The sequence below is a fragment of the Protopterus annectens genome, chromosome 17.part0 (genome assembly GCF_019279795.1).
Source record: "Protopterus annectens isolate FY-2018-M chromosome 17.part0, PAN1.0, whole genome shotgun sequence".
Lineage (NCBI taxonomy): Eukaryota > Metazoa > Chordata > Ceratodontiformes > Protopteridae > Protopterus > Protopterus annectens.
In genome coordinates this window covers 575,705,964-575,730,121 of record NC_056751.1, presented here as the reverse complement: position 1 = coordinate 575,730,121, position 24,158 = coordinate 575,705,964, and the positions used below count along the sequence as shown (strand labels likewise).

At 40.6% G+C, this 24,158-nt stretch overlaps 1 protein-coding gene across 1 annotated transcript in view; it reads right to left on the bottom strand.

Annotated features, from left to right (window-relative positions):
* Positions 1–397: 397 nt before the first annotated feature.
* Positions 398–24,158, bottom strand: part of LOC122791461 (zinc finger protein 501-like) — an 86,247-nt gene continuing 62,486 nt past the window's right edge. The window contains exon 3 of the mRNA XM_044059206.1: positions 398–2,191. Coding sequence (XP_043915141.1) covers positions 990–2,191 — 1,202 coding nt within the window. The 3' untranslated portion in view covers positions 398–989. The remainder of the gene's footprint in view (positions 2,192–24,158) is intronic.

Below are 24,158 nucleotides of genomic sequence, written 5' to 3'. Positions count from 1 at the left end.
CTGTAGTGTTTGCACAATTCTTGGTGTAGCAGTCTTGCCACATTATCATGCCTCTCAGATAATAACCCCTCAGCCATAAGTATATTCCACTGAGCAACAAGACATGCAACTGTTTCTAGTTCTGTACTACAGAACCTACGTTTGTCTGTATCTAGCAGATTTTTATAGACTTTGTAAACCAGCTTGCATGTAGTCCACTGTTTTGAACTACCATTACATTTCTTGCAGGTTAATTTCTCCAAGTGTTTTGTGTTGCTAATATCATGATTGGACTGGACTCCATTCCTATGCAAGAGTATGATTACAGATCATGAAATTAATATTGTTTCAGTCTTTCATGACTAAGTCAAGACCTAGGCAGACTGTAATGTGTAAAAACACAATGCACTCCGCATACTTAGATGATTTCTTTCTGGTTTAATTTTTCTCCTTATTTAGGACTTTTTAATGCTATGGGAGGAATGGATGCCCAATTCCTAAGGAAAAAACATACTTAAAACTATGCATAACATTGTTACCCCCTCAGTCTGTTATGTTTGCCAAGAGCGTTCTTCTCAACAGCCATAATGTACCCAGGATTGCCTCATTCTGTAATTCACAGGAAGATTATGGATTTTGGTAGCATATATCAACATGCATAAAAAACATTTTCACAGCCAGAACTCAAAACACCACTGAAGCTATCTGGGAGTCCTTATTTCATAAAGCTGATTTCTATTAACATCTAATGACATTTCATTTTGTGTACCTCTATGTGGAGAAGACTGAAGTCACTAAAGCTGGCTATTTCCATGAAAAATGCTATATTTCTTCAGTGATAAGATGTTTTTTACTTCTGTTTGCCTAACAGTTAATACTGGCTGATCTCACATGCTAGTCACTTCCTTTTCTCTTGTTTTAATTTCCCCAAGTGTGCAGTTTTCTTTTTATTCTAAGGTAGGAATAATTCATATTCTTAAACAGGTACAGATTAGTAATTATTCATAAATTCAGGAAATCTGTTTTGCTTCGGTCGTCACCATTTGAGAACATTGTTTTCTTTTCTGATGTCTCCTTAGATAACTCTGACGCATAAAGCGTTTACTGCAGTCAGCACACTCATATGGTTTAGTTCCTGAGTGAAGGAATTGATGTTGTTTTAAATCATACTTTTGTAGAAAACCTTTACTGCAAACTGAACACTTATATGGTTTCTCCCCTGTGTGAACAAGCAGGTGGTGTATTAGGTGACTGTGGTATGCAAAACTTTTACTGCATTCATTGCATTTAAATGGTTTCTCCCTTGTGTGATTAGCTAGGTGACGTTCTAGCTGACTGTTGTCTGTAAAATATTTATCACATTCAGAGCATTTATAATGTTTACCCCCTATGTGAAATCTCTGATGACTAATAAAGGATTCCTTAAGTCTGAAAGCCATGTTGCATTCAGTGCATTTATGTGGTTTTTCCCCAGTGTGAATCATTTGATGGGACTTTAGATCTCTGCGCAGTGCAAAACATTTACCACATTCAGCACACTGATATGGTTTCTCCCCTGTGTGAGTGACCATGTGGGATGTTAAGTGATGGCGACGAGTATAACACTTGCTGCATTCAGCACATTTGTATGGTGTTTCCCCCGTGTGAATGGCTTGATGGTACATTAAGTCCCTGGGGCGCTTAAAGCATTTGCTGCAATTGTCACACTTGTATGGTTTCTCTTCTGTATGAACAACCAGATGCCTCACTAAATCCTTTCTTTGTGGAAAATACTTTCCGCATTCTGCACATTTAAACACTTTATGAATTTGCTGATGTAATGTGAAATTAATCAGGTTTAAGAAACTCTTGTTACATTCAGTACATATATATGGTCGCTTTGGTGTCTCTCTGGGGTGAACTTGTTGATGATTTATGAAGTCATGCTTCCTAATGAAGCTTTTATCACATTCAGTACATTTATATGGCCCACCTTTGCCATCCTCTTCAGACAAACTCTCTTGAATCATTTCTAGGTTTTGCTTCTGTCCTAAATCAGTGTTACCCCGAGCATATTTATATCGTTTACCCCCAGCCCAAACTTGACGATGCCTTGCTGTGTTATTTTTCCAATCTGGATACTGACGGGATTTCATCATTTTGTTACTTTGCTTGCTTCTGGCAGGTGATGACCGTTGGCTCGAAGTTCTATGATATTCAAATTTTCTCGTGACTAAAATAAGAAAACAAAAAAATTACCAGTTTCTGTAAAAAACATAACTGATTTGTATTAAACTCTACCACAATTTAAATTCAAATTTATTAAAATATAATCAACTAAATTTCAAAATATTGATAAACACGAATAGATAAATAAAAAGCTTCAATGGAACAGAAGCAAAATGCTGAGGCAAATTAATTCCCAAATACCAAATCAAAAAAGTACGTTTTAGGGGATCTTTCAATACCAGCAAGGAGATTCTCAACCACTCTGATAACAGGTTTCAAGTGTACAGTCTCTGGAAAATGAAATACTCACCTGATGAATCAAGCTAGACTCCTGAATATCCAACAGGCCCAGGCTGGAAGCCAGCAGGACTCACTAAGTTTGGTATTAGAGAAGAAGCTCCCTCAGCAAAGGGAAACCAAAACTGTACAAGGCTATACAAGGCTAGAAAAACCAAGACAATTAATGGTAGGTAACCAAACTGATACCCAGAATATCATAAGAAGACACCCTGATAAATAGCCAGGATACAAAATTCTGCACCAGCTGTCAGTCTCTTAAGTTTTGCTTACAGAATAAAGTGTTTACAGACATATTCCTCACAGGAAAATATGAAGATCTGATAAGTAGCAAACACCTGGTGGTCCCTGGGTGTGGGCTGATAGTTAGCACACATAAATTTCACATATTTGACACAAATGCTAGTGTCACTATTGTATATAATATCACAGAATAAAACTGGAGCATATGAATTATCAAAATTCATAAACGATGAAAGGCCAGGTGGGGTCATTTGCCTAGTAAAGCCTAACCATGCTTCCCAGATGTATCTGACAAGTTTTGATACTCTAGGGTTATTTTAAGGGGGTATGCACAGGCTTGGGCATGGGTGGTCAAGCACGTACGGGTTGGAGGTTGGCAAAATAGTTAAGGCGTTTACCTTACAGACACAAGGTGCAGGGTTCGATTCTCACTTGGGGCAATTGGCTAGGCTTAAAATGGTCCATATGGGCAGTTAGCCTAGTACTACTCTATGAATCTATGAACGTATACAGGCTGCCTCTGTCTAAATGAGACACAGGTGCCAGACCAGGGGTAAATTTCAGATTTCCACATTCATGGTGCTATGAGTGGCCATGGCCATCATCATGGTGATACTAAGTTTCAGCTGATTAATGACATCCAACCATGGATGCATTTCAGTTGTGAAGCAAGTCTATATAAAGCATACATAGAATCCTTGGGAAAGGAGAGACATAGCCAAGTGTTGTCAGCATAACAATGAAAGTTTAAACCACTCCTTAAAATAATGTCTTTGAGTGGTAGTAGATACACATTGAACCACATCAGGTCCAAAACTGAGCCTTGTGGTACCCTACATATCAAAGGGAAAGCAGAAGAGGGTTAGCTGTAGACACAACCATCAGATTATGGCCAGAAAGATAGGAGATAAACCACTGCCAGACAACACTGAGATACCACATTAACGACTCAAGCAGTCCAACAGGGTCTACTATGTCATACGTTCAAGACAGATGTGTAAGAAAAACCCTTGCTCTCTCACCATAAAAATATCATTAAAAACCCAAACAGGGTGATCTTCATGCTATACCTGAATGGAAAACCAGACTGGGATGCATCATAGGTGTGGTCAGCACTCAAACATGAATCCTGCTGCACATAAGTTACCTTCACAAGGAACATATCGATGGTTTGAGATTTGTTTGTATTTACCTAGATCAGCATCTAAGCTGACCTTAAAGACTGGAGCAGAGCTGTAACTAGGGTGGTCACAAGCATAAGCTGCCAGACAGCAGGTGACAATGGCGCTGGAGTACAGTACCGCATTCATAAATGAATGATAATATTCTGTTTGTGCGCAAGGTAACTTATTTTAACTGTAGCAAAGTGCTTGTTAAATTAGCATCAATCAGCTTCCTCCAGTTTCACAGGAAAATATTTTTTTATTCTTAACACTGAGTTGAGGGGGGTGCCAGTTTGGGGATTTGCTCAGGGCACTTAAAGACCTAGCTATGGTTCTGGATTGGCTCAACCCAAGTCTGCTATATATATATTAGATGGAAAACTCCATCCCTATAATACAACACAATGATCTGGTAAAGGACTGGAACCAACCTCGCCAAACAAAATGGAACAGGTCTGATGGGACAATGATCTAATCCCAAGGACAAAAACTTCACAATCAAAAAACATTAAATGCATGTCAAGAGCAAAATGGTAGGCTCTACGCAAGACCACTGGTCACCACTGCAAATGTACCAGGACCAACACTGAACCTGAGGGTCTATATTAAGAGATAGAAAAGACCAGAGCGAATGGCTTAAACATCAAAAATGCCATACCTTGAAGTTGCTCTTGTGGGGGATCGCACTACAGTAAGGAAAGGACAAATTTTCCGATCTTCACTGTACCACGATCTCACAAAAAACACATCGATGAATGGCATTTCCAATGTTAAAGCCATTCCCTCTTCAGCCAGTTCGATAGCATGATAGGAACCCAAACCTGATGGATGTAAGGTTTATAAGCAATGTAGTGAAGAGAAAGGTCATATTCTTCATCGGAAAAAGACTGTCAAGTGGCATGACATGCCCGGCTTCTAAGCCTACGCACCATTTGGAAGAGCACTACCAATTGATTTATCACTAACACTGCCTTCTTTGTGGAGTCTGCATGTTCTCCCTGTGTTTGTATGGGTTTCCTCTGGGTGCTCCGGTTTCCTCCCCACATCCCAAAGACATGCTCTAGGTGGATTGGACACACTAAATTGTCCCTAGGTGTGAGTGCGTGTGTGTGTGCATGCGTGCCTTCTGTGGAAGGTTGAGTGCCGGGCTGGCAACTCGACACCGTAAAACTCCACTGCCAATCATGAGCAGACAGGTGATCCGCTGTGGTGACCCCTAACTGGGAAAACCCGAAAGAAGAAAAAGAAGACCTCAAGTCAAGAATAAAGACTACTTCTTGGTGACCTCATTCTGACAGATGGTTACATACTAGTTCAACAGAAGCATGTTTTCCAGCAGGTGAGTGCATTCCCTTCTATGTTCCAACCTTCAAACTGTGCTTCTTAAAGCACGGAGTTCAAGACCATACCATTACCCACATGGCACAGAATGGACCAGACTTCCACAGCTTGGGGCCAGGAACTCACAAAGGGCAGTCAAAGTCCTGTTATAGAATTCAGCTGCCTCATCAGCTCCTGACACATTTCTTTAGAATGTATTTTTCAATTATATTTACTTCAGAAAGACTTGAATCAATATTTCCTACTGTAGTTTTATATATATATATATATATATATATATATATATATATATATATATATATATATATTGCTTCAATTACAACATATAACAAAGGAAGAAGAGGAGAAAACAAGAATTACACAGCACAGATGTAAGGATGCATTACTTCACACGGGGAGTGGTGGAATCCCAAAAACCCAAAATGCACTTTTAAAGACACTGGTAGAGTGTAGATCAACAGTGGGGTTTAAAAACAAGTGTTGCAGATGAGATGGGAAAGAGGAATAGCAGGGTTAGCAGGATATGGTGTGACTGCAAAACTCACAGATATAAAAGCCACAAATCTTCTGAAGCCAATATCAATGTATGCCTATATGCCACTATCCATACTCATATGGCAACTCACATGATAGAACTCTATAAATTAATGTTGATTTCTTCCTCATTTCTGTAGTCCATCTTGTTTCATACAGACTTACACTTTGTATGATATAAAGATCTGTGATATGTTATGTGCAGAGTTCAAAGGCTATAAATATCTTACAAGCACCTTTAAGTTCTTTCAAGAGAAGATGGACATGTTTGACCTCAGATAAAACCAGGGATTTAATATTTATCACATATCAAAGATTAGGATTCTTCATCTGACCTCTGTCCAAAAGAGTTTACTATCATGTACTTGACAAACAGGTGGAAAAGTGTTCCAGTGCTAGAAAACATTGTGCAAAAGTCAGAATACTGAACACTGGCATACATGACACAACCACTGAACCTCAAAACTCCCTACTGCTCTGGACCCAGGAACAAATGATACCATGGGCCCAGAAGGGGACCAAGGTTGGACAATCAGTAAAGTCATTTTTTGACATTCTGACTTTCACGGAATGCTTTCTAGCACTGGAGGACACAATCACCTGTGTGTTAAGTACGCGATAGTAAACCATCCAAAAGTGATCAACTACCATTGGATGGAAAACCTACAACTCTCTGACAAGAAGCAATATCTCTTCCAGATAAGATTGATTTACAAGTATGTCTACTCAAAAATAGACTTCAAAGACTTAACTAATTTAGCACAGCTGCAAGGACTAAACTGTATAAAAACCTGACTTCTGCAAAGCTAGATTATCAGATTGCCTAACCCTAGGTGACCAATTCAAGTTACATTCCAGCTAACATAGCTGAAGTCTATCTGGTTCTTTGTTACTTTAATTGTATATTAAACTGTTTACAAACTGTTTTTACAACTTATGGCCTCGATCTGAATTCTACAATAAAAAAACAGAAATGGGTGAGCCATTCCACTGAAGTGGCAGGGATGACAGCTATGCTGCATTCCGCAAATTCCAATTCATGTCTTCAGTATATTACTGCAAACTTCAGTATCTTTGCATCTTCTCTAACAGCTGAACTGCATTTCAAATAACCGTGTGGCTCTACTGTTTCAGTTACTGTTTTGCAGTATCTGTCTAACTCAAAGTTAGATTCACAGAACTTTCCTGTGTGCTTCAATTTCATTTCATCCCATATCCCTCCAAGAAAGGTGAAGGGAGCTGTGAAGTAATTGGATCTGGTAGGAGTGGAGGAGTTCAGATTCGAGTAGACCTAAATTTTGAAGTGGTCGGATCCAAGGTAGTCAGATCAGACTTTTTGTGTATTTTAGAAAGAGGCTTTGATGAAGAAGCTGACGAGGAAGAGCAGTCTGAGGACCTCTTACATGACTTGTTTTCCTTGGTCACTGAATCTGAGTTACCTTGTTAGGTTTTTGGTAGGGGTTTGAGCCCCAGCTACTGAAGAAGATGATGAAGAAGGAAGGGACCAGTCAACACTAATTTATTTCTACAATCAGTAATATCTCTGCAGTTAAATCCAGAGCAGATTGAACAATCTGCAACCAAGTATATGGGTCCTAAGCAATAAATGCATTCTATGTGGTCCATCTGAGTTGAGAAGCTTATGCCCAAAGGTAATGCACTTTTTAAAAACAGTTGGCTTGTCAGCCATTGAATTCCAAGAAAGACAAATGCCTAAAGACCTTAAGGAGAGAGGAACAAAGAAGTAAAGGGCACTAAAGAGAAAAGAACTACCAACAATGGTTGAAAGAGATAACTCTAAAGAGAAGTTGCAGTCTTAAAAGGAGGGGAAGAGTACCACTACTAAGATATTGCTTTCTTCAGTATATTACATTTAGAGTACAATAATTTAATCACTTGATTACTTTGTGACTTTTACCACTGCAAATCTGTACATATCATGCCTTTGCACATTTTCAACTATTGTATATATTACTGTTGGTTTTGTGAATATTGCTTGTATTTCATAATTGTTTTATATTTTATGTACTGTTTTACATTTTATGTAGTGCTATATTGTGGAGCTTTTCTCCCTGGCCCTCCACTGAAAATGGGTTATTTTGGCCCAGTGGACTTTTCCGGTAAACAAATGCCAATAAATAAACAAATAAATATGTCATAAGATTACATACTTATTTTCAGTGCTCACCAAATTCTGCCGACTGTTTTTTTTTCATAGCATTAGTCATTATAGTACCTAACAGACTGACCTATTCATAAAGCATTTCTAAAGGAAATAATGCCAGTAACCAACTCCTTAATACGAAGGATGTGAATCACCAAAAACAAATCTCCAGCCTGGATGACTCTGATAGTGCATTCAGGTTTTCTTCAGTTAGGTGGATAACAGCTTACAAAGTTCTGCAAGCAAATGGACTTTGGACTGGCCATTCATTTTCCTTTTGTGTATAACAAAGTAAACAAACTTTTTTTTTTTTTAGCATGGATCATTTAGAAAGACAGTCTGCAAAATGTACAGTAGCTTTAGTTGTTGTGTCTTTCGGCTTACCCCGGTTAGGGGTCGTCACAGCAGAACTCCGGTCCGCTAATGATTGGCAGTGGATGTTTACGTACCGAGTTACCAGCCCTGATATACAACCTTCAACGAAGGAACACCCATTCACGCATGCCTCCACACAGAAGACGCTCTGAGAATCGAACGGCAGAGTGTCTTGCTGTGAGGCGACAACGCTACCGCAGCACCACCACCGCGGGTGTATTACAGTTTAAAGAAAATCCTAAATGTGTGTGTGTTTTCAGTTACGCAGTAGGCCTTAGACCAATGTAAAGTTCATGACAACTCTAAACTGTTTTCTAAAAATAGTAAGAGCAGTGTTGTTTGTAAAGTGATGTTAGGTTTTCACAATTATATAATGCAACAGCATGCTAGAAAGTTTATTAGACCATGGTACTCAAATAAATTCTACCACAGCTTTAGGTCTTTCCATTACAGGAGCAGCAAGCACTTATTTAGCAGGCTTTTACAAATATATTTATGAATTTCAAATACCTAATCTTTCTAGAACATATGAAGATTTTTCTAACAAATGGAATCAAACCAAGACAGAACAGGAAACGTTAGATGCCCAAGAAACATATCAAAAAGACCTAGAACAATTTAAAGAAAGGTTACAGCCTTCTCAGATTTCACAACAGAAGACTGAAAAAAACAAAAATATTTAAGGCAGATCTGAATTCTCTTAGTGCAGCCACTAACACTGTAGACTCAGCTAATCATGAGTACCAGCATACTAAAGTTTCACAAATTAAACTCAAGTAGGATGTCAGAAAGGACTTGATTTAAACTATTGAGCTGAGGTTGCCCTTTTCATTCATTCCTCAACTGTTGGGTTCATATCCAAGTCTCAGATACTACCTGGCTGCTTTTACCAGACCATCGGATCCAAAACTCTCAGGCTCCTCCCTTTGCACATAATCCCCTACCAACCTTACATACCTCATATTTAAAAAAAAAAGCAACAAAAGTGGCGACTGGAAGGCGAAAACTGCGAAGTCCAACAAAATCCACAAATTGTAAAAGTTAAGCACACAATTTTATTCAAATCGTTTTTCATCCAGCTAGTAGCCGAACTTCAGACAACAAGATAAAATAAATTACTATATCCAGGTCCATTTACACTTCATCAAAACCATTTGTTGTACAAACTGATATTGGTAGGGAAACCATTTTAAAGAAAAAGGTTCCTCAAAAATGAAATAAAGTACATTCCTCCAGTTTAAATACACTTATAAATACATGTTAAAAAATACAAAATATACATATATATATATATATATATATATATATATATATATATATATATAAATAAAATATAATGTGATACCATGAATACTTATTTTCTTGTTTTACAAACGTACATAGCCCTAAGGCTTTCCTAATGTGTGCACATTCACCATAAAAGGCTTCTTAATTTTAAAATACAAGACAAGGGAACTTTGACATTCAAACCAGGAGCCCTATACGATTGTAACTAACTGCCAGATCAACTCCTGTCTTTCCAACAGGAGTTGAAATGGGCCCCCTTTAACATCGGGCAGAATTTGATCCAATACTCTAAAAACAAAGGAGTGTGTAGGGTGTTGGTCACAGTGCTTAGCTAGAGCATTTTCCAACTTGTTTTTTCTTATACTATACAGGTGCTCGTAAATCCTGTCTTTAAGTTTCCTGTCAGTTTTGCCCACGTAAAATGCAGGGCAAAGTTGACATGAAGCAAGATAAACCACTGACTTAGATGAACAAGTGTACCTTCCTTCAAGATTGTATATCTTGTTGTTAATGACAACACTACTCCCAGATGCTAAATGTCCACAAAACTTACAAGACTCGCATTTGAATGTCCCAGCAATTCTGCATCTAGCTTTTTGACTCATTTCCATTATACCCTTTAAGTTGTTACCCCTTTTGTATATTACTGTTGGTCTATCACCAAACTTGTCAGTTAAATCCATCTCAAAGGTAAACACACTCCATTTCCTTTGTAAAATTGACCTTATTACTTCAGCCTCCAAGCTAAATACTGTAATGAAACTCATCAGATGTTTTGACTTCTGGTCATCAAAGACAATCTCTTTACAGGGGGGACTCAGACCAGTTGTTTCACTTTCAACATTATCCAAAACACCACTGTGCCTTGTCAATATAGGTTTGTAAATGCCTGCTTTCCTTTTACTCCAAACTTCCTCAAAAATATCCAATACTAACACCTCAGGGTACCCTCTCTTCAAAAACATTCTCTTGAGTAACTCATATTTCTCAAGAAATCTGTCATCTCTTGTCACAATACGTGCAGCTCGGACCATTTAGCCCTTTACTACAGATTTCTTCTGGTACTGGGGGTGGGCACTCGTATAGTGTAACATACAGTTAGAGTAAGTTTCCTTACGATGAATGGCAGCCACAAAACACTTATTAGAAACATCCTTACTTAACTCTATATCCAAATACGTAATCTTTTCATCAGTACACTTGAGTGAATTTCAAAAAATCAGTGTTGCCATTGATTCCCTCCAAGAAGCTGTCCACCTCTAAACTAGTCCCGTCAAACAAAATAAAGACATAGTCTAAAAACCTTCTGTAAAACTTAATCTTTGTTTGGTTTTCAGGTACATTCAATATATACTGGTCTTCCCATTGGGCCATTACAAGGTTTGAAAAAAGTACAGTTGTATACACTTACCATAAATGTAGATGTTTGAGTGTATTCGCTGTTGCAGTCATTACATTTGGGTTATCCTGCTAGCAGGTTGCCCTCAGTCGGCCTGAATTCCAAAGTCTTGGGTCATGCGTTGGCCGCTGTTGCCTCTTCCCCGACATCAGGTTGTCAGGGGTATAAAAGATGCAGCAGACGCCATTTTCTTCAGTTTTTCTTGCCCCAGATGTCAGGTGCCCCCAAAAAGGAAGGCTAAATTTATGTATCTAAGTATATATAAAACACATACATGCACCAAAATAAACTTTACCTTCATCTACAAGCAAATACACCACATAGGTTGTATAGATCAGAGAAGTAAAGATAAGTTACAGCATAAATAAGGGGGATGGTGGGTGGGTAACCTGGACTGCAACAGTGAATACACTCGAACATCTACATTTATGGTAAGTGTACACAACTGTACTATGTTCTTTGTGTTTTACTGTTGCAGTCATTACATTTGCGTTGAGTCCCAAAGCTATGGTTGGGGTGGCTGGGGCTAAACAGCATTAGGAGCAGCTATGAGGCCCTGCAGAACTGCAGTGGCAAAGCCTGCCCTGGATTTAGGGTTAAGAGTCAGATTGTAATGTTTTGTAAAGGTATGCACTGAACTCCAAGTAGCAGCCTCTAAAATGTCTTTGGTTGGTACTCCCCTGAGAAAGGCTGCAGAAGTGGCTGCAGCTCTGGTTGAATGTGGCCTAATGCCTTTGGGCACTGGCTTGCCATACTGTGAGTATCAGAAACGAATGCAGTGACCTATCCACTTTGAAATAGTCTGCTTGGAGATGGCCTTTCCTTGTGATGTTGCAGCATATGCCACTAGTAATTGTTCTGTCTTTCTGAAAACTTTAGTTTTGCCCAAGTAGAATCTAAGTTGTCTGTGTACGTCCAAAGAATGCAGAATTTTCTCCCCCTTGTTCTGTGGATTTGGATAAAAAGTTGGCAAATGAATAGTTTGGTTAAGGGCTACACTGGATACCACCTTAGGCATAAAATGTATGGTTAGTCCTCAGAGAGACCCTGTCTGGATAAAAAATGATAAAGGGTTCCACAGCCATGAGAGCCTGAAGCTCTGAAACTAGTCTTGCAGAAGTTATTGCTAGAAACAGAGCTGTTTTCCAAGATAAGAACTTTATATCCGCAGTAGCAGCTGGCTCAAAAGGAGGCAAGGTGAGTTTTTCCAAGACATAATTGAGGTCCCATGCAGGTATTGGCGTTCTCCTTGGAGCCCTTAAATCTTTGGCTCCTCTGAGGTACTGCCTTAATAAAGGATGAGAAAAGAGTAGTGGCTCTGTATTGTAATAAGCCGAGATGGCAGATGCATGGATTTTGATTGAAGAAAACGATAGGCCTTTGTCCAACATGTCAGTTAACTATTGCAAAATCTGAGGAATATTTGAGACAGCTGTATCAGTTCCTTGCGCTTGGTTCCAAGCACAAAATCTCTTCCATTTCCCAGCATATGATTTTCTAGTACTAGGCCTTCTGGCTTCTAAAATGACATCCATCACAACTTTACTGAGAGTTGTGGCTACATTATTCGCCATGCTGCCAGGTTTAGGGTCCTGAGTTGGCTGTGCAGAATCTGATTGTTTTGCTGGGACAGTAGATGAGGAAGTTGAGGTAAGGTCCAGGCTGGGCATTGGGACAAGTTCCTTAAGCTTGGATACCAGTACTAGTGTGGCCAGTCTGGGGCAATCTGAATCATTTTTGGTTTCTCCTTCCTGACCTTTAGGAGTACCTTGGGGAGGAGAGGCAGTGGAGGAAAGGCATATACTGATATACGTTTGTCCAGTTGAAAGATAAGGCGTCCACTTTCCATGCTTGTCTGTGATAAGTCCCTGTGCAGAATCTTTTTAGTTGATTGTTGTGAGGGGAGGCAAATAGATCTATGTCTGGGTGTCCCCATTTCTTTGTTATCATGCTGAAGACTTGTGGATCCAGTTGCCACTAGTGGGGATCCATGAGGTTTCTGCTAAGTTCGTCTGCCAGAGTATTTTCCTTTCCTGGCAGGAATTGTGCCTGCAGATTAACTTGGTAAGTCAATGCTGTGTCCCATAAAGCCATGGCTAGTATACAAAGGGGGTAAGAATGAGTGCCCCCCCCCCTGCATATGTACCACATGACCGTGGTGTTGTCTGTCTTTATCAGTAGTTGTCCCCAATGAAGTAGGTCCTTGAAGGCTGTCAGGGCATTTTGAACAGCTAGCATCTCTTTTTGATTGATATGTAGATGCTTTTGGTTTGTGGACCAAGTGCCCTGAATGTCTCTTCCTGCCATGTTGGCCCCCCAGGCATAATCTGATGCATCCGTCATAAGGCTCTGCCTAGCTGGGGGTAGTGAGAATGGTTGTCCCTTGTTTTGGTGACAAGCCTTTGCCCACCATCGAAACTCCTGTTGCAGGCAGGGAATGAGAGTAATCATTGTTTCCAGGCTGTGGCAATGTGTCCAGACACTTTTTAGGTACCAATGAAGTTTCCTCATATGCAGTCTTGCATATGGAATTAGTAAGATGCAGGATGCCATGAAGCCCAAAGCCTGCAGAAATTTTCTTGCAGATAACTGGGCCTTTTTTGCCATTTCCTTGAAATAGGTAGTCAGTTGAATTTGTTTGTCTGGAGTGAGATAAGCCATCTGGGCAGTTGTAGTTAAGCTTGCACCCAGGAATATTATCTCTTTGAGAGGGCACTAGTTTTGATTTCTTTTTGTTGACTGTGTACCCTAGGCATGTGAAAAGTCTTTTCATAAACGTCAGATGCTGTAGTAGAATGTCCTTGTTCTCTGCTTGTATGAGGCAGTCGTCCAGGTAAGGATATATTTGTATTCCTTTTTGTCTGCAGTAAGCGATTACTAGTGCCAGACACTTTGTGAAGACCCTTGGCACAGTAGATAAGCCAAAGGGCAGTGCAGAGAATTGGTAATGCTTTGAGCCAGCTTTGAATTTGAGGTATCTTCAGCATGATTGTCTGATTGGTACATGCAGGTGTATGCCTATTTTAGATCTAAAGTCACGAGCCAAGCTTTGTTGCCCAGCATGGGCAGAAGCTGCTGCAAGGTCAACATCTTGAATTTTGGTATGTCCAGGAAAGTGTTTAGAATAGATAGGTCCATTATTGGTCTCCTTGCTTTGTCTTTTCTGGGTACCAAGAACAGTCTTGAGTAAAATCCTTGTCCCTGCTCTTGCTGTGGCACTTGTTGAATAGCCCTCATGTCCATGAGAGCTGCCACTTGTTTTTGAGCCTCTGCCCATTGACTTTTTGGCAGGTCTGGCCAACCGTTTGCCCTTGGAAGGGTATGGAAGTGAAACTTGTAGCCTTGTGACACTATGTCTAGAACCAATTTGTCCTGGGTTATAATGTGCCAATTTTGAGAAAAAAGTTCCAGTCCCCCCCCCAAGGGTGCTGCCAGAAGATAAGTGCTTGGTGCAGGCAGGGGGAAGTCATTGGGACTGTTTCCTGTAAGGTTGTGATTTGTCTTCTCCACCTTTGGGGGTAGAAGCACCCCAACTGCTTAGACCTGTATGAACCTTGCGCTGTGACCTGCCTCTAGGGCGTCTGGATCTGCTCCTCTGAGATCTGTCTGACACTGGAAAGGACCAATTCTTTGTAGGCCAGTGTCTGCTAAATCTAGGTGGCTGTACCTGTAAGAAATCCTTGATCATTTGCATAGATTTAGCTTTGTCCTCCATTTTCTTTAACACCTCTTCTGCCTTAACACCAAATAAAGTATCATGCTGTAATAGAGCATCTAATAATTTTGCTTTGACATGATCAAGCAGAATTTGTTCCTTTAACCAAGCATGCCTCCTAATGATCAAACCTGTAACAGCGGCCCTGCAGAAGGCCTCCAGAGAATCAAAACCACATTGCAAAGTATGCGTTCCAACTTGTTCAGCTGCATGCAATAAATCCTGCATTTCTTTGTTTTCTGCACATTCAGAATTTACCATCATTTTCTGTTTAAGCAGTGCCATGATATATTGCTGATATTTGAGCATATGAAACTGGCAATTTAAGGCCCTTATAGCTAAGGTAGCAGATGTGTAAATCTTTTTTCCCCATCTATCCAGAGCCCTAGAATCCCTGTCAGAGGGGGTAGGGTTTTTTTGCAGTGGAAGCCTTGACCCCTTTGGGACCCTGAGAAATAGTGTCTGGGTCTGCAGTAGGGTTTTTGAAAAGGAATTTATGAGAGTCAGGGACCCTGTAGTATCTGTCTGGCTTAACCTGAGCTGAAGGTAAGGAGTCAGGGGTCAGACTAGACTCTGAGAACACATCATCTACAATGTCTAACACAGGTGGAATAGCTAGAGGCCTGTGTTGAGGTAGTAGAAGGAAGTCTCTGAGCCTCTTTTTAGATTCTGAAAAATCTTGGCTCTCCCAGTGGAAGTGCTCCCTCATGGTATGCAAGGTTTCCCCAAAGGAATAGTCCTCAGGAGGAGAAGCTGAAGGATAGATTCTTCAGCACCAGAATCCTCATAGGGGGGAAGAGAATATTCCTGATCAGAAGAGGAATCAGATGAAATGGAAACCTGATCTGAAGATTCACAGTTTGTCTCTTGCCTAGGTCTTTTATCAGGAGGGGGATGGGAACCCCTAATCAAGGTAATTAAGTCTTCGGCTATTTTGAGCATCTGTTTTTTGGGCATGGAGGCCTGCCCATGTGGCTGGTGAACTTGTTTATTTGCCTTTAAAGGTGTTTTAGTCTTTGCCTTTGAAGTTGAAGTCGATTTAATATATAATTGTTTCGGTCTGAAAACACCCTCAGAAGCCGATGCCTGCTCAGCGGCTCCAGACCCATCTGAGGGAATAATCACCGAGGCACCATTACTTTGAGTTTCCTGCGGCCTGGCTGACTCCACGTGGGAGTCAGTAGCAGCCTACAACTCTAAAGTAGCAGGCATCAGGGGCTGCGAAAGCGCCTCACTGAGATCCGGCGACGTGCTTAGGAGAAGCTTCGCCGTCGATTTTGGACCTCGGTTGCCTGTCTTTTTCATTTTCTTTGCATTTTTTGTGAACTCCGGTAGTCGGATGGCTATCCGACGACATTGTATAATTAAATCTTCGCCCAAAATATCTTAATGCAAAATTGTACCGACACTTAAAATAGTGCATTGGTTAATCTAGCACAAAACCGACAACTAGAAACGTCGTGGTCAGGGCCTAGGCAAGGAATACAGTAAGAATGAAAGTCCTTTTCAGGTATTTGCTTCCCACAAGAAATACAATTATTAACTTTTTCTGACATCGGTCTGGAGCAAGAAAAAAGTTTCCCCAACAGGGTACTTAGCTTTTAATGAAGACTTCGGATCTGAAATTCGAACATGAAAATCTCAGGAGTCAGCCGACCGGCACTTGGGAACTGCTTCTGGCACCGCGCGGCAAGAAAGACTGAAGAAAATGGCGTCGGCTGCATTTTTTATACCCCTGATGACCTGATGTCAGAGAAGAGGCGACAGCGGCCGACGCAGGACCCAAGACTTTGGAATTCAGGCTGACTGAGGGCAACCTGCCAGCAGAATAACCCAAATGTAATGATTGCAACAGTGAAACACGAAGAACATCTGGCCCCACAGAGGGAGCCCATAGCCACCCCCACTTTTTGCAAGTAAATATCGTTATCAAACATCACAAAGTTGTTGACTAAAATGATGTCCAGTAATTTCTGACTCAAACGTACTTCCCCTCCATCAGCACCATGTGCCAACATCCGTTCGACTACCCATTCTATACCTAAAGCATGCGGGATTGAAAAATATAAATCAATGACATCCACAACTTTATATTTTCTTGGTAAGGAAAACTTTCAATTGCTGCTAAAAAAGACCAAGAGTCTTTACATATCTGTGACTCTTTCCTCACATATTTCTTTAAAATATTGTCTACCAGTTTGGCCATAGCATAAGTAACAGAAGACCTAGCATTAGTAAAAACCCACATAGGGGGGTTCGAAATATCTTTATGTAACTTTGGCAGTCCAAACAAGCTTGGAATTTTAGGTGAAACAACTGTTAAATAGTTTAACGTTCCCAAATCAATAGTCCCCTCTAAAAACAAGTCATTCAACAAGACATTAATACGTTTGTAAGCAATGTTTAACTCATTTAAACTGGATGATTCATACGTGTTACAACCTAACACAGTCCTCATTTTTTCATTGTATTCATTTATATCCATTAAAACCAGACCCCCACCTTTCTCTGGTTTTAAAACACGCACTGGTAGGAATATGAATGCTTGCAAAACTTCCTTCTCCCTTTTGGAGAGGTTAGAACAACCACCATTCACCTGTTTCCCACATATATTTCTTATATCATAGGTTCAAAGGTTGATACTAGGCTATCTGCCCTAGGGCATTTATAAGCCTAGCCAGAGTGTGTTTGGCTTTCGCCACCCTTTTATATTAGTTGACTGTGCCTCTGTATAGTAGGTCACAGAAGGTAGCCCTTTTAAGGTTAGTTTATTGTACCTCTGTCAAACAGGGACACAGAGGAGATCCCAGGGGAAAACTTACGATCTCCCATCCACTCGTTCTCTTGAAGAGTGTCAGTGAGGGGCTCTGACTAACATGGATTGGGATTTTGTTCCAGAGTAAGGGGAGCCTCTGGGATATGAATCTGTCCCTCCAGCATGTCCTATTTATTTCTGTGCTGAGGTTCAAGTCCCTGGAGCGTGTAGCTCTAAGGGATTTGGATTTCCTGAGGTGAAGCATGTCCATTAATTCTGGGTTGGACATGGCTTTATACGTCAGACACAGATCGCCTCTGAGTAGGCGGTACGCAACTGAGTAGAGCTGGAGTTTCTTTAGCCGAGCCGCATAGGGCATCTGTTTGAGCCCCTTGATCCTCTTAGTGAGGTACTTTTGGGGTCTTTCCAGTTGCTGCAGGTGTCGGGTAAGGTACATCCCCAAATGGGGCATTGCATTCAATTATGGGCCTGATAAGTGATGAGTAGAGGGGCACAATGACCTCTCTTGATCTAGATGTGAATCCTTTCATGATAAGGTGGGCTATATAGAAGGTCTTTCTAACCACTTTGGCAACGTGATTGTCAAAGGAGAGACTATCTACTTGGGTCCCCAACTACCTAATTACTTCTTCCGTACTTAATGGATTATCACCCATGTGGTAATTTGTGGGCACTTTGTTTTTCCCAAAGGGGATGACTATGACCTTTTTGGCATTTAGCTTTAGGCCATGGCTCTGGCACCAGTTATCCGTCTCTGTGAGACTCTTTTGGAGGATGCTTGTGTCAGCCAGAGTCAATTACGGCACCCAGTTTGCAGTCATCTGCGAACTTGATCAGCCATAGTCCACCCGTGTTAGCCTGTACCTCTGAGAAATATATACCAAACAAGAGAGGTCCCAGGACTGAGCCTTGTGGGACGCCACTTGTAACTGGTTAGAGTCTGACATGGCACCTGCTATTCTGACCATGTGGGTTCTATCCCTGAGCCAGTTTGCAACCCATCTTGTGACGTAGGGGTTGATATTTAAGCTGGTGAGCTTATTTATGATGCCAGAGTGGGGTATTGTGTCGAAGGCTTTTGCGAGGTCCTGGTAGGCTGTGTGGACTAGCTTCCCTTCATCTATGGCTTTGGTAACTGTTTCAAAGTCGTCGACCAGGTTCAAGAGGCAAGATCTGCCCTTAAAGTCGAATTGGGTAGGATCCAGTGTCTGGAGGTTCCCAATGTCTTTGTTTATGATTTCCATGATGATACGCTCCATAGCTTTGCAGACCAGGCTAGTCAGGCTTATAGGGCGATAGTTTCCGGGGTCTGTTGTGGCACCACCTTTGTGGAGTGGGACAATTGTTGCTGTATGCCATTCCTTGGGAACATATCCTATAGTAAGGCTGAGATTCAACAGTGACTTTATATGAGGGTTTAGTTCTTCTTGGAGCTCTTGTAAGACGCAGCCCGGGACACCGTCTGGTCCCATTGATGCTGTGTTTTTTGCTTTGGAGAGGGCAGCTCTCACCTGAGCATCTGTGATCTCAGGAAGGCTACACTCTGTTGGGATAGACATTTGCTCTTTTGGGGGGGGAAGGGGGGTTTGCACTGAACCTTTCTGCCAGGATGTTGGCAATGTCTGTGGGTTCAGTGTATTTTTTGTCATTTTGCACTAACTCAGAGCATATCTGGGAGTTGCCTCCCAGGTTTCTGACATAACTAAAGAAGGCCTTGTGATTACCTTTAGTGTCTTGTGCAATTTTTCTTTCAAAGCTGGCCTTAGATGATTTTATCAGGGATCGTAGTTTCTTGCTAGTACTGATCAGAGACGCCTTCCCTTTTTGGGAATTTGCTCTATCATGTAGTAGCTTTCTCCTTCTGTTGAATAGCTTATTTATGGCTGGGGTCCACCAGGCAGGTCTCCTGCCTTTGGATGAGCGAGTCTTGGTTTTATTTGGGATAGCATGCTCCATGCATTCCTGTAGGTGTCCATAGAATGCTTTTGTAAAGGAGTCTGCATTTTGGGCCGTATTTTCCACTGGCCCAGAGGCTTTGAAGGATTCCACCTCAGTTTTGAGAAGTGCGAAGTTTGCTTTTGAGAAGTTCTTCACCGTGGTTTCCTTGGCTAGGGGTGGGGACGGAATATGGATGTCCAGTGAGATTAGTTTATGGTCTGATCTTACCAATGAGGGGTATACCTCTGGTGTGGAACATGAGAGACCCCATGTTGGTAATGACCAGATCCAATATGTTTTCCCCTCTTGTGGGAGTGGTGACCAGTTGTTCCATAGCATCTGAGTTTATAAATTCTAGGAACCGTTGGGCGAGGGTGTTTGGGCTTGAGTAGTTTACCCAATCAATGTTTGGGTAGCTGAAGTCACCCAATATAATAGTGTTTGGAGAGACCTTAATATTCTCCAGTGTTCTCAGGAAAGCCGAGTGAGGTTCCTGTGTTTGGGAGGGTGGTCTGTAGCAGGCTACAAACTGAAAGGCAGTTTTGCCCACTGTTAGTTGCACATGGATGTTCTCCGATGCTGCGTGCAGTGCCACTAACCTGGAGGTGTGGGTATCTTTGATAAATATGGATACTCCCCCTCCTTTTGTGGTTCAGTCCGAGTTTTGGGGCTGGAAAGCATGGTATGAAGTATAACCTGTTAGTGCTGGGGTGCTCTTGGGAGCCTTCAACCAGGTTTCTGTTACTGCACAGATATCGATATTCTCCATACTGAGGATAGTCTTGAGTGCGTGCATCTTGAGGTTTAGACTTCTGGCGTTGAGCAGCAATACCCTTAGTTTTTTTTTCTTTGTGTTGTCTAAGGCGGTGGGCAGTGGCGGCTGGTGACTTCAAATCACAGGGGGGCTGCAGGAGACGCTGAATGGGTGGGGTCAAAGGGAAGGGGTGTGGTCAACCATAAAGGGGAGGAGCTATGCACAAAACCACAAAAAACTAACTTTAATTAAATACGCTGCCCTGGGTGGCAAACCATCATTATGAAAGTCCAATCAAGACAAAAATAAGTGTAGAAGAATAAAAATATTTCAATGCATTGGCTACATGACAGCTTACTTAATATCTAGATGGAACAAAAGGTTGTGAGGCATGAAAAAATAAATTACTTTTTAAATACATTACTGGAATGCCAGTCAAAATCAAGTATAAGAAAAACCAGAAGCACTCAACTCAAACCACTTCTCCTTGCACTGCAGTTCTAATTATAATATATTCAGCTTTATTAAAGTACCAAGCAACATGCTGAAAGTAGAAATCTATGTCATGCCCCCACTTGTAAAAATGTTTCTTATCCAAAAAAGACCTGCTGTCTGACAACTTGTTTCATGGGGAAAACATGATAAAAGTAAAAAATGAAAAGCAAACAAGAAACAAGCTCAAGATACATTGCTTAAAGGATTACTGTACAGGTTATGGACCACACATGATTGGCATTCTGTTTAGTTTACGGGTAAAGTCTGTAGAGATGACTGGAAGTCTCCAACAAGTGTAATGAGCTTTTTAAAATAATGGAATCCTGTCCTTTAATACCCAAGGCTTATACATTATCTAGTCAAGTATTCTCTGCATGGCAACAACAGAAAGGCTTTCAATGTTGGCAATTCTTTAACAGTATGCTTATTAAAGCTTACTTGCATCTTACGATGTCAGACAAGCTTACCTTATGGTCATTAAAGCATTGCTACTTAAACACAGAGCAACAGGCACTTTGAGTAATAAGCATAAATCTGAGTAATAAGCATAAATCAACAGTACAAAAATATGACAGAAACCAGACCATTCTGCAAAATCAAGGACAGATGAAAAGCCACTGTAGTACTTATGCAGTGTGTCCTCCCCATCCAAGGTAGATACAACTACTCCTTGCCTTGCTTGGACACATCCAGAGTCACTACATGGGGGAGTGGGGTGCAACAAGCATGTCACAATTTGAAATCTCTCTGGCTGACTGTGATGGCCCTGACACATTTGTCATACCTCTCAACCTCAAGAGCAAGAAATCTGGACAAAGCCATACACAGAAGTGGGACAAAGGCACAACAATAAGGACAATTTTTAAATATTGCTCTAATAAACTTAGATAATAGAATGGGTCTTGCATTAGTATGAATTTTCTGAAAGGTATAAAATCTGAAACGCAAATGTCTGTCATTTTCTAACTTCAGTCTTTAGTGATTTGTCACTAATTTTCCAAAACACAATTTTATGAAAAATGGACCAAAAATGTGATGCAAAAATATAAAATAGACACACAATACAGCTGCTACCTGTCAAAGAAGGGACACTTTAATATTAGTACTGCTACCTTGAGCAGCTGACAAAATAAAAGAATCTACATGCATTTCAAGTAATCTATAACTTTGATTATTACAGTTATTTCTTAATTGTAAACCCTCCATGTTTTCTTCCAAAATTGCTATTTTGCGGAGGGATTATTAGGGGGAAGAGCAACATTTTGAGCCAAAAATTGGGGACAGTTGAGAGGTTGGCTATGCCTAATTCTATAATGCAATTTATTTTCATGTACCTCTCAACCTGTTAATGCAGTAAATCTGAACAAGGCCAAATATATTGGGGGCACATATAAACAGTACTAAAAATTGCTCTTGTATAAATTGAGACAGTTGATAGAACGGCTCTTACTTTAACATGCATTTTTATGAAGGTTATGAAGTCTGAAACTTATTATTTAGTGACTTCTGGCAAATCATTTAGGAATTAAAACTACAAATTTTATGAACAACAAACCAAAAATAAGAAGCAAAAATCTATTCATTCTTTGAAAATCTGGACAGTTGGGAGGTATAGTTCAGCTGGGCCTGTCTGAGTTTGCTGCCCCCCCCCCCTGACAAAATAATGGTTGAATGGAGCCTCTGCAGCCATTCCAATGAACCATTACTTGGCTATTTCACTCCATTTACCATAAACACTAATGTGCATACTGCTTTACTTCAATGATGAGTTGGACTTCATTTGAAAGTTTTATTTTGTATTTTACAGCACAAACATTAAGTCATCTGTTAAACAAAGCAATGCAGTCTCACAATGAAAACTTAGCATTAAAACTTCTCTGCCCTTGAAACTCACATTCATTGAAACAGCATTGAAACCCACATTCAAAGAAAATACATTTTGCCAGTGGCAGATAAAGATTAATTTTGGGCTGTTTTGAATCATAGGCCCCTTGCATATGAAACATACATGTGCTCTTTGATACACCTTCCTCATTGTACTAAAATTATATTCCTTGTACAATACAGTACACTTGTTAGAGGGTGTTTTAAATTTGTTTTGAACATTTTCCAGTAAGCAATGAAACAAAACATATGCACCCATAATGGCAAAACTGCCCAGTTGAGAACATTTATCATAAAAAGTCTACTCAGACTTCCACAGTCCACCATTATTAGTAAATATACACAATTCTACAGTCCACCATTATTAGTAAATATGCACAATTCCACAGTCCACCATTATTAGTAAATATGCACAATTCTACAGTCCACCATTATCAGTAAATATGCACAATTCTACAGTGCACCTTTATCAGTAAATATGCACAATTCTACAGTCCATATTCAGTGAATTCAGTTCTTGCCATAGCTGTCAACCTTAGCACAAAACCTGGACGAAGCCAATAATGGGGAATACAGTCCCAAAAATAGGGACAAATTTAAAATATTCATCTTATAAACTTAGAAAATTGCTAGAAAAAGGTTGTGCTACTATGTATTCTGAAGAACATGAAGTTTGAAATTCAAATGCGGTCAATTTTACTGCGGACAGAACAAAAACAATTTTCAGCAGAGACGAGGGATTAATACTGCAGACACGTCTTTGTAAAATGGCAGGGCACCAGAGCAAATCCACACAAACACAGGGAGGAGATGCAGACTCCACACAGAAGCCACCCCAACCAAGAATCAAACCAGAAAACCTATAGCTGTGAGGCAACAATACTACCACTGCACCATCAAATCTGCAAGGAATTAAACATTCAGAAACCTGAAGTCTGAAATTCAAATGCCGGTCAATTTTACTGCGGACAGAACAAAAACAATTTTCAGCAGAGACGCAGGGATTAATACTGCAGACACGTCTTTGTAAAATGGTAGGGAACCAGAGCAAATCCACACAAACACAGGGAGGAGATGCAGACTCCACACAGAAGCCACCCCAACCAAGAATCAAACCACAAAACCTATAGCTGTGAGGCAACAATACTACCACTGCACCATCAAATCTGCAAGGAATTAAACATTCAGAAACCTGAAGTCTGAAATTCAAATGCCTTTCAATTTTATTTAACATTTGTTAATCAGGACAGTCTGACTTGGAACAAAAAAACAATTTTCAGCAGAGGCCCAGGAAGAAATAATGCAGACATGTCTTTGCAACATGGGAGGACACAAAAGCAAACCCACACAAACACAGGGAGAAGATACAGACCCCACAAAGAAGGAACCCCAGCCAAGAATCAAACCTGAGAACGTGCAGCTGTGAGGCAACAATGCTACTACTACACCATCAAATATCAAGCATTGCAACATTTACAAACCACAGATATTATGAGGAACAGATCAGATCAAATATGAGGCAAAAATCTGCAATTTTTTTACAAATGGTGGTGGGTAGGGAACTCAAGTCTTTAACACCTGCATACAGCGTACAGGGTTCAAGCCT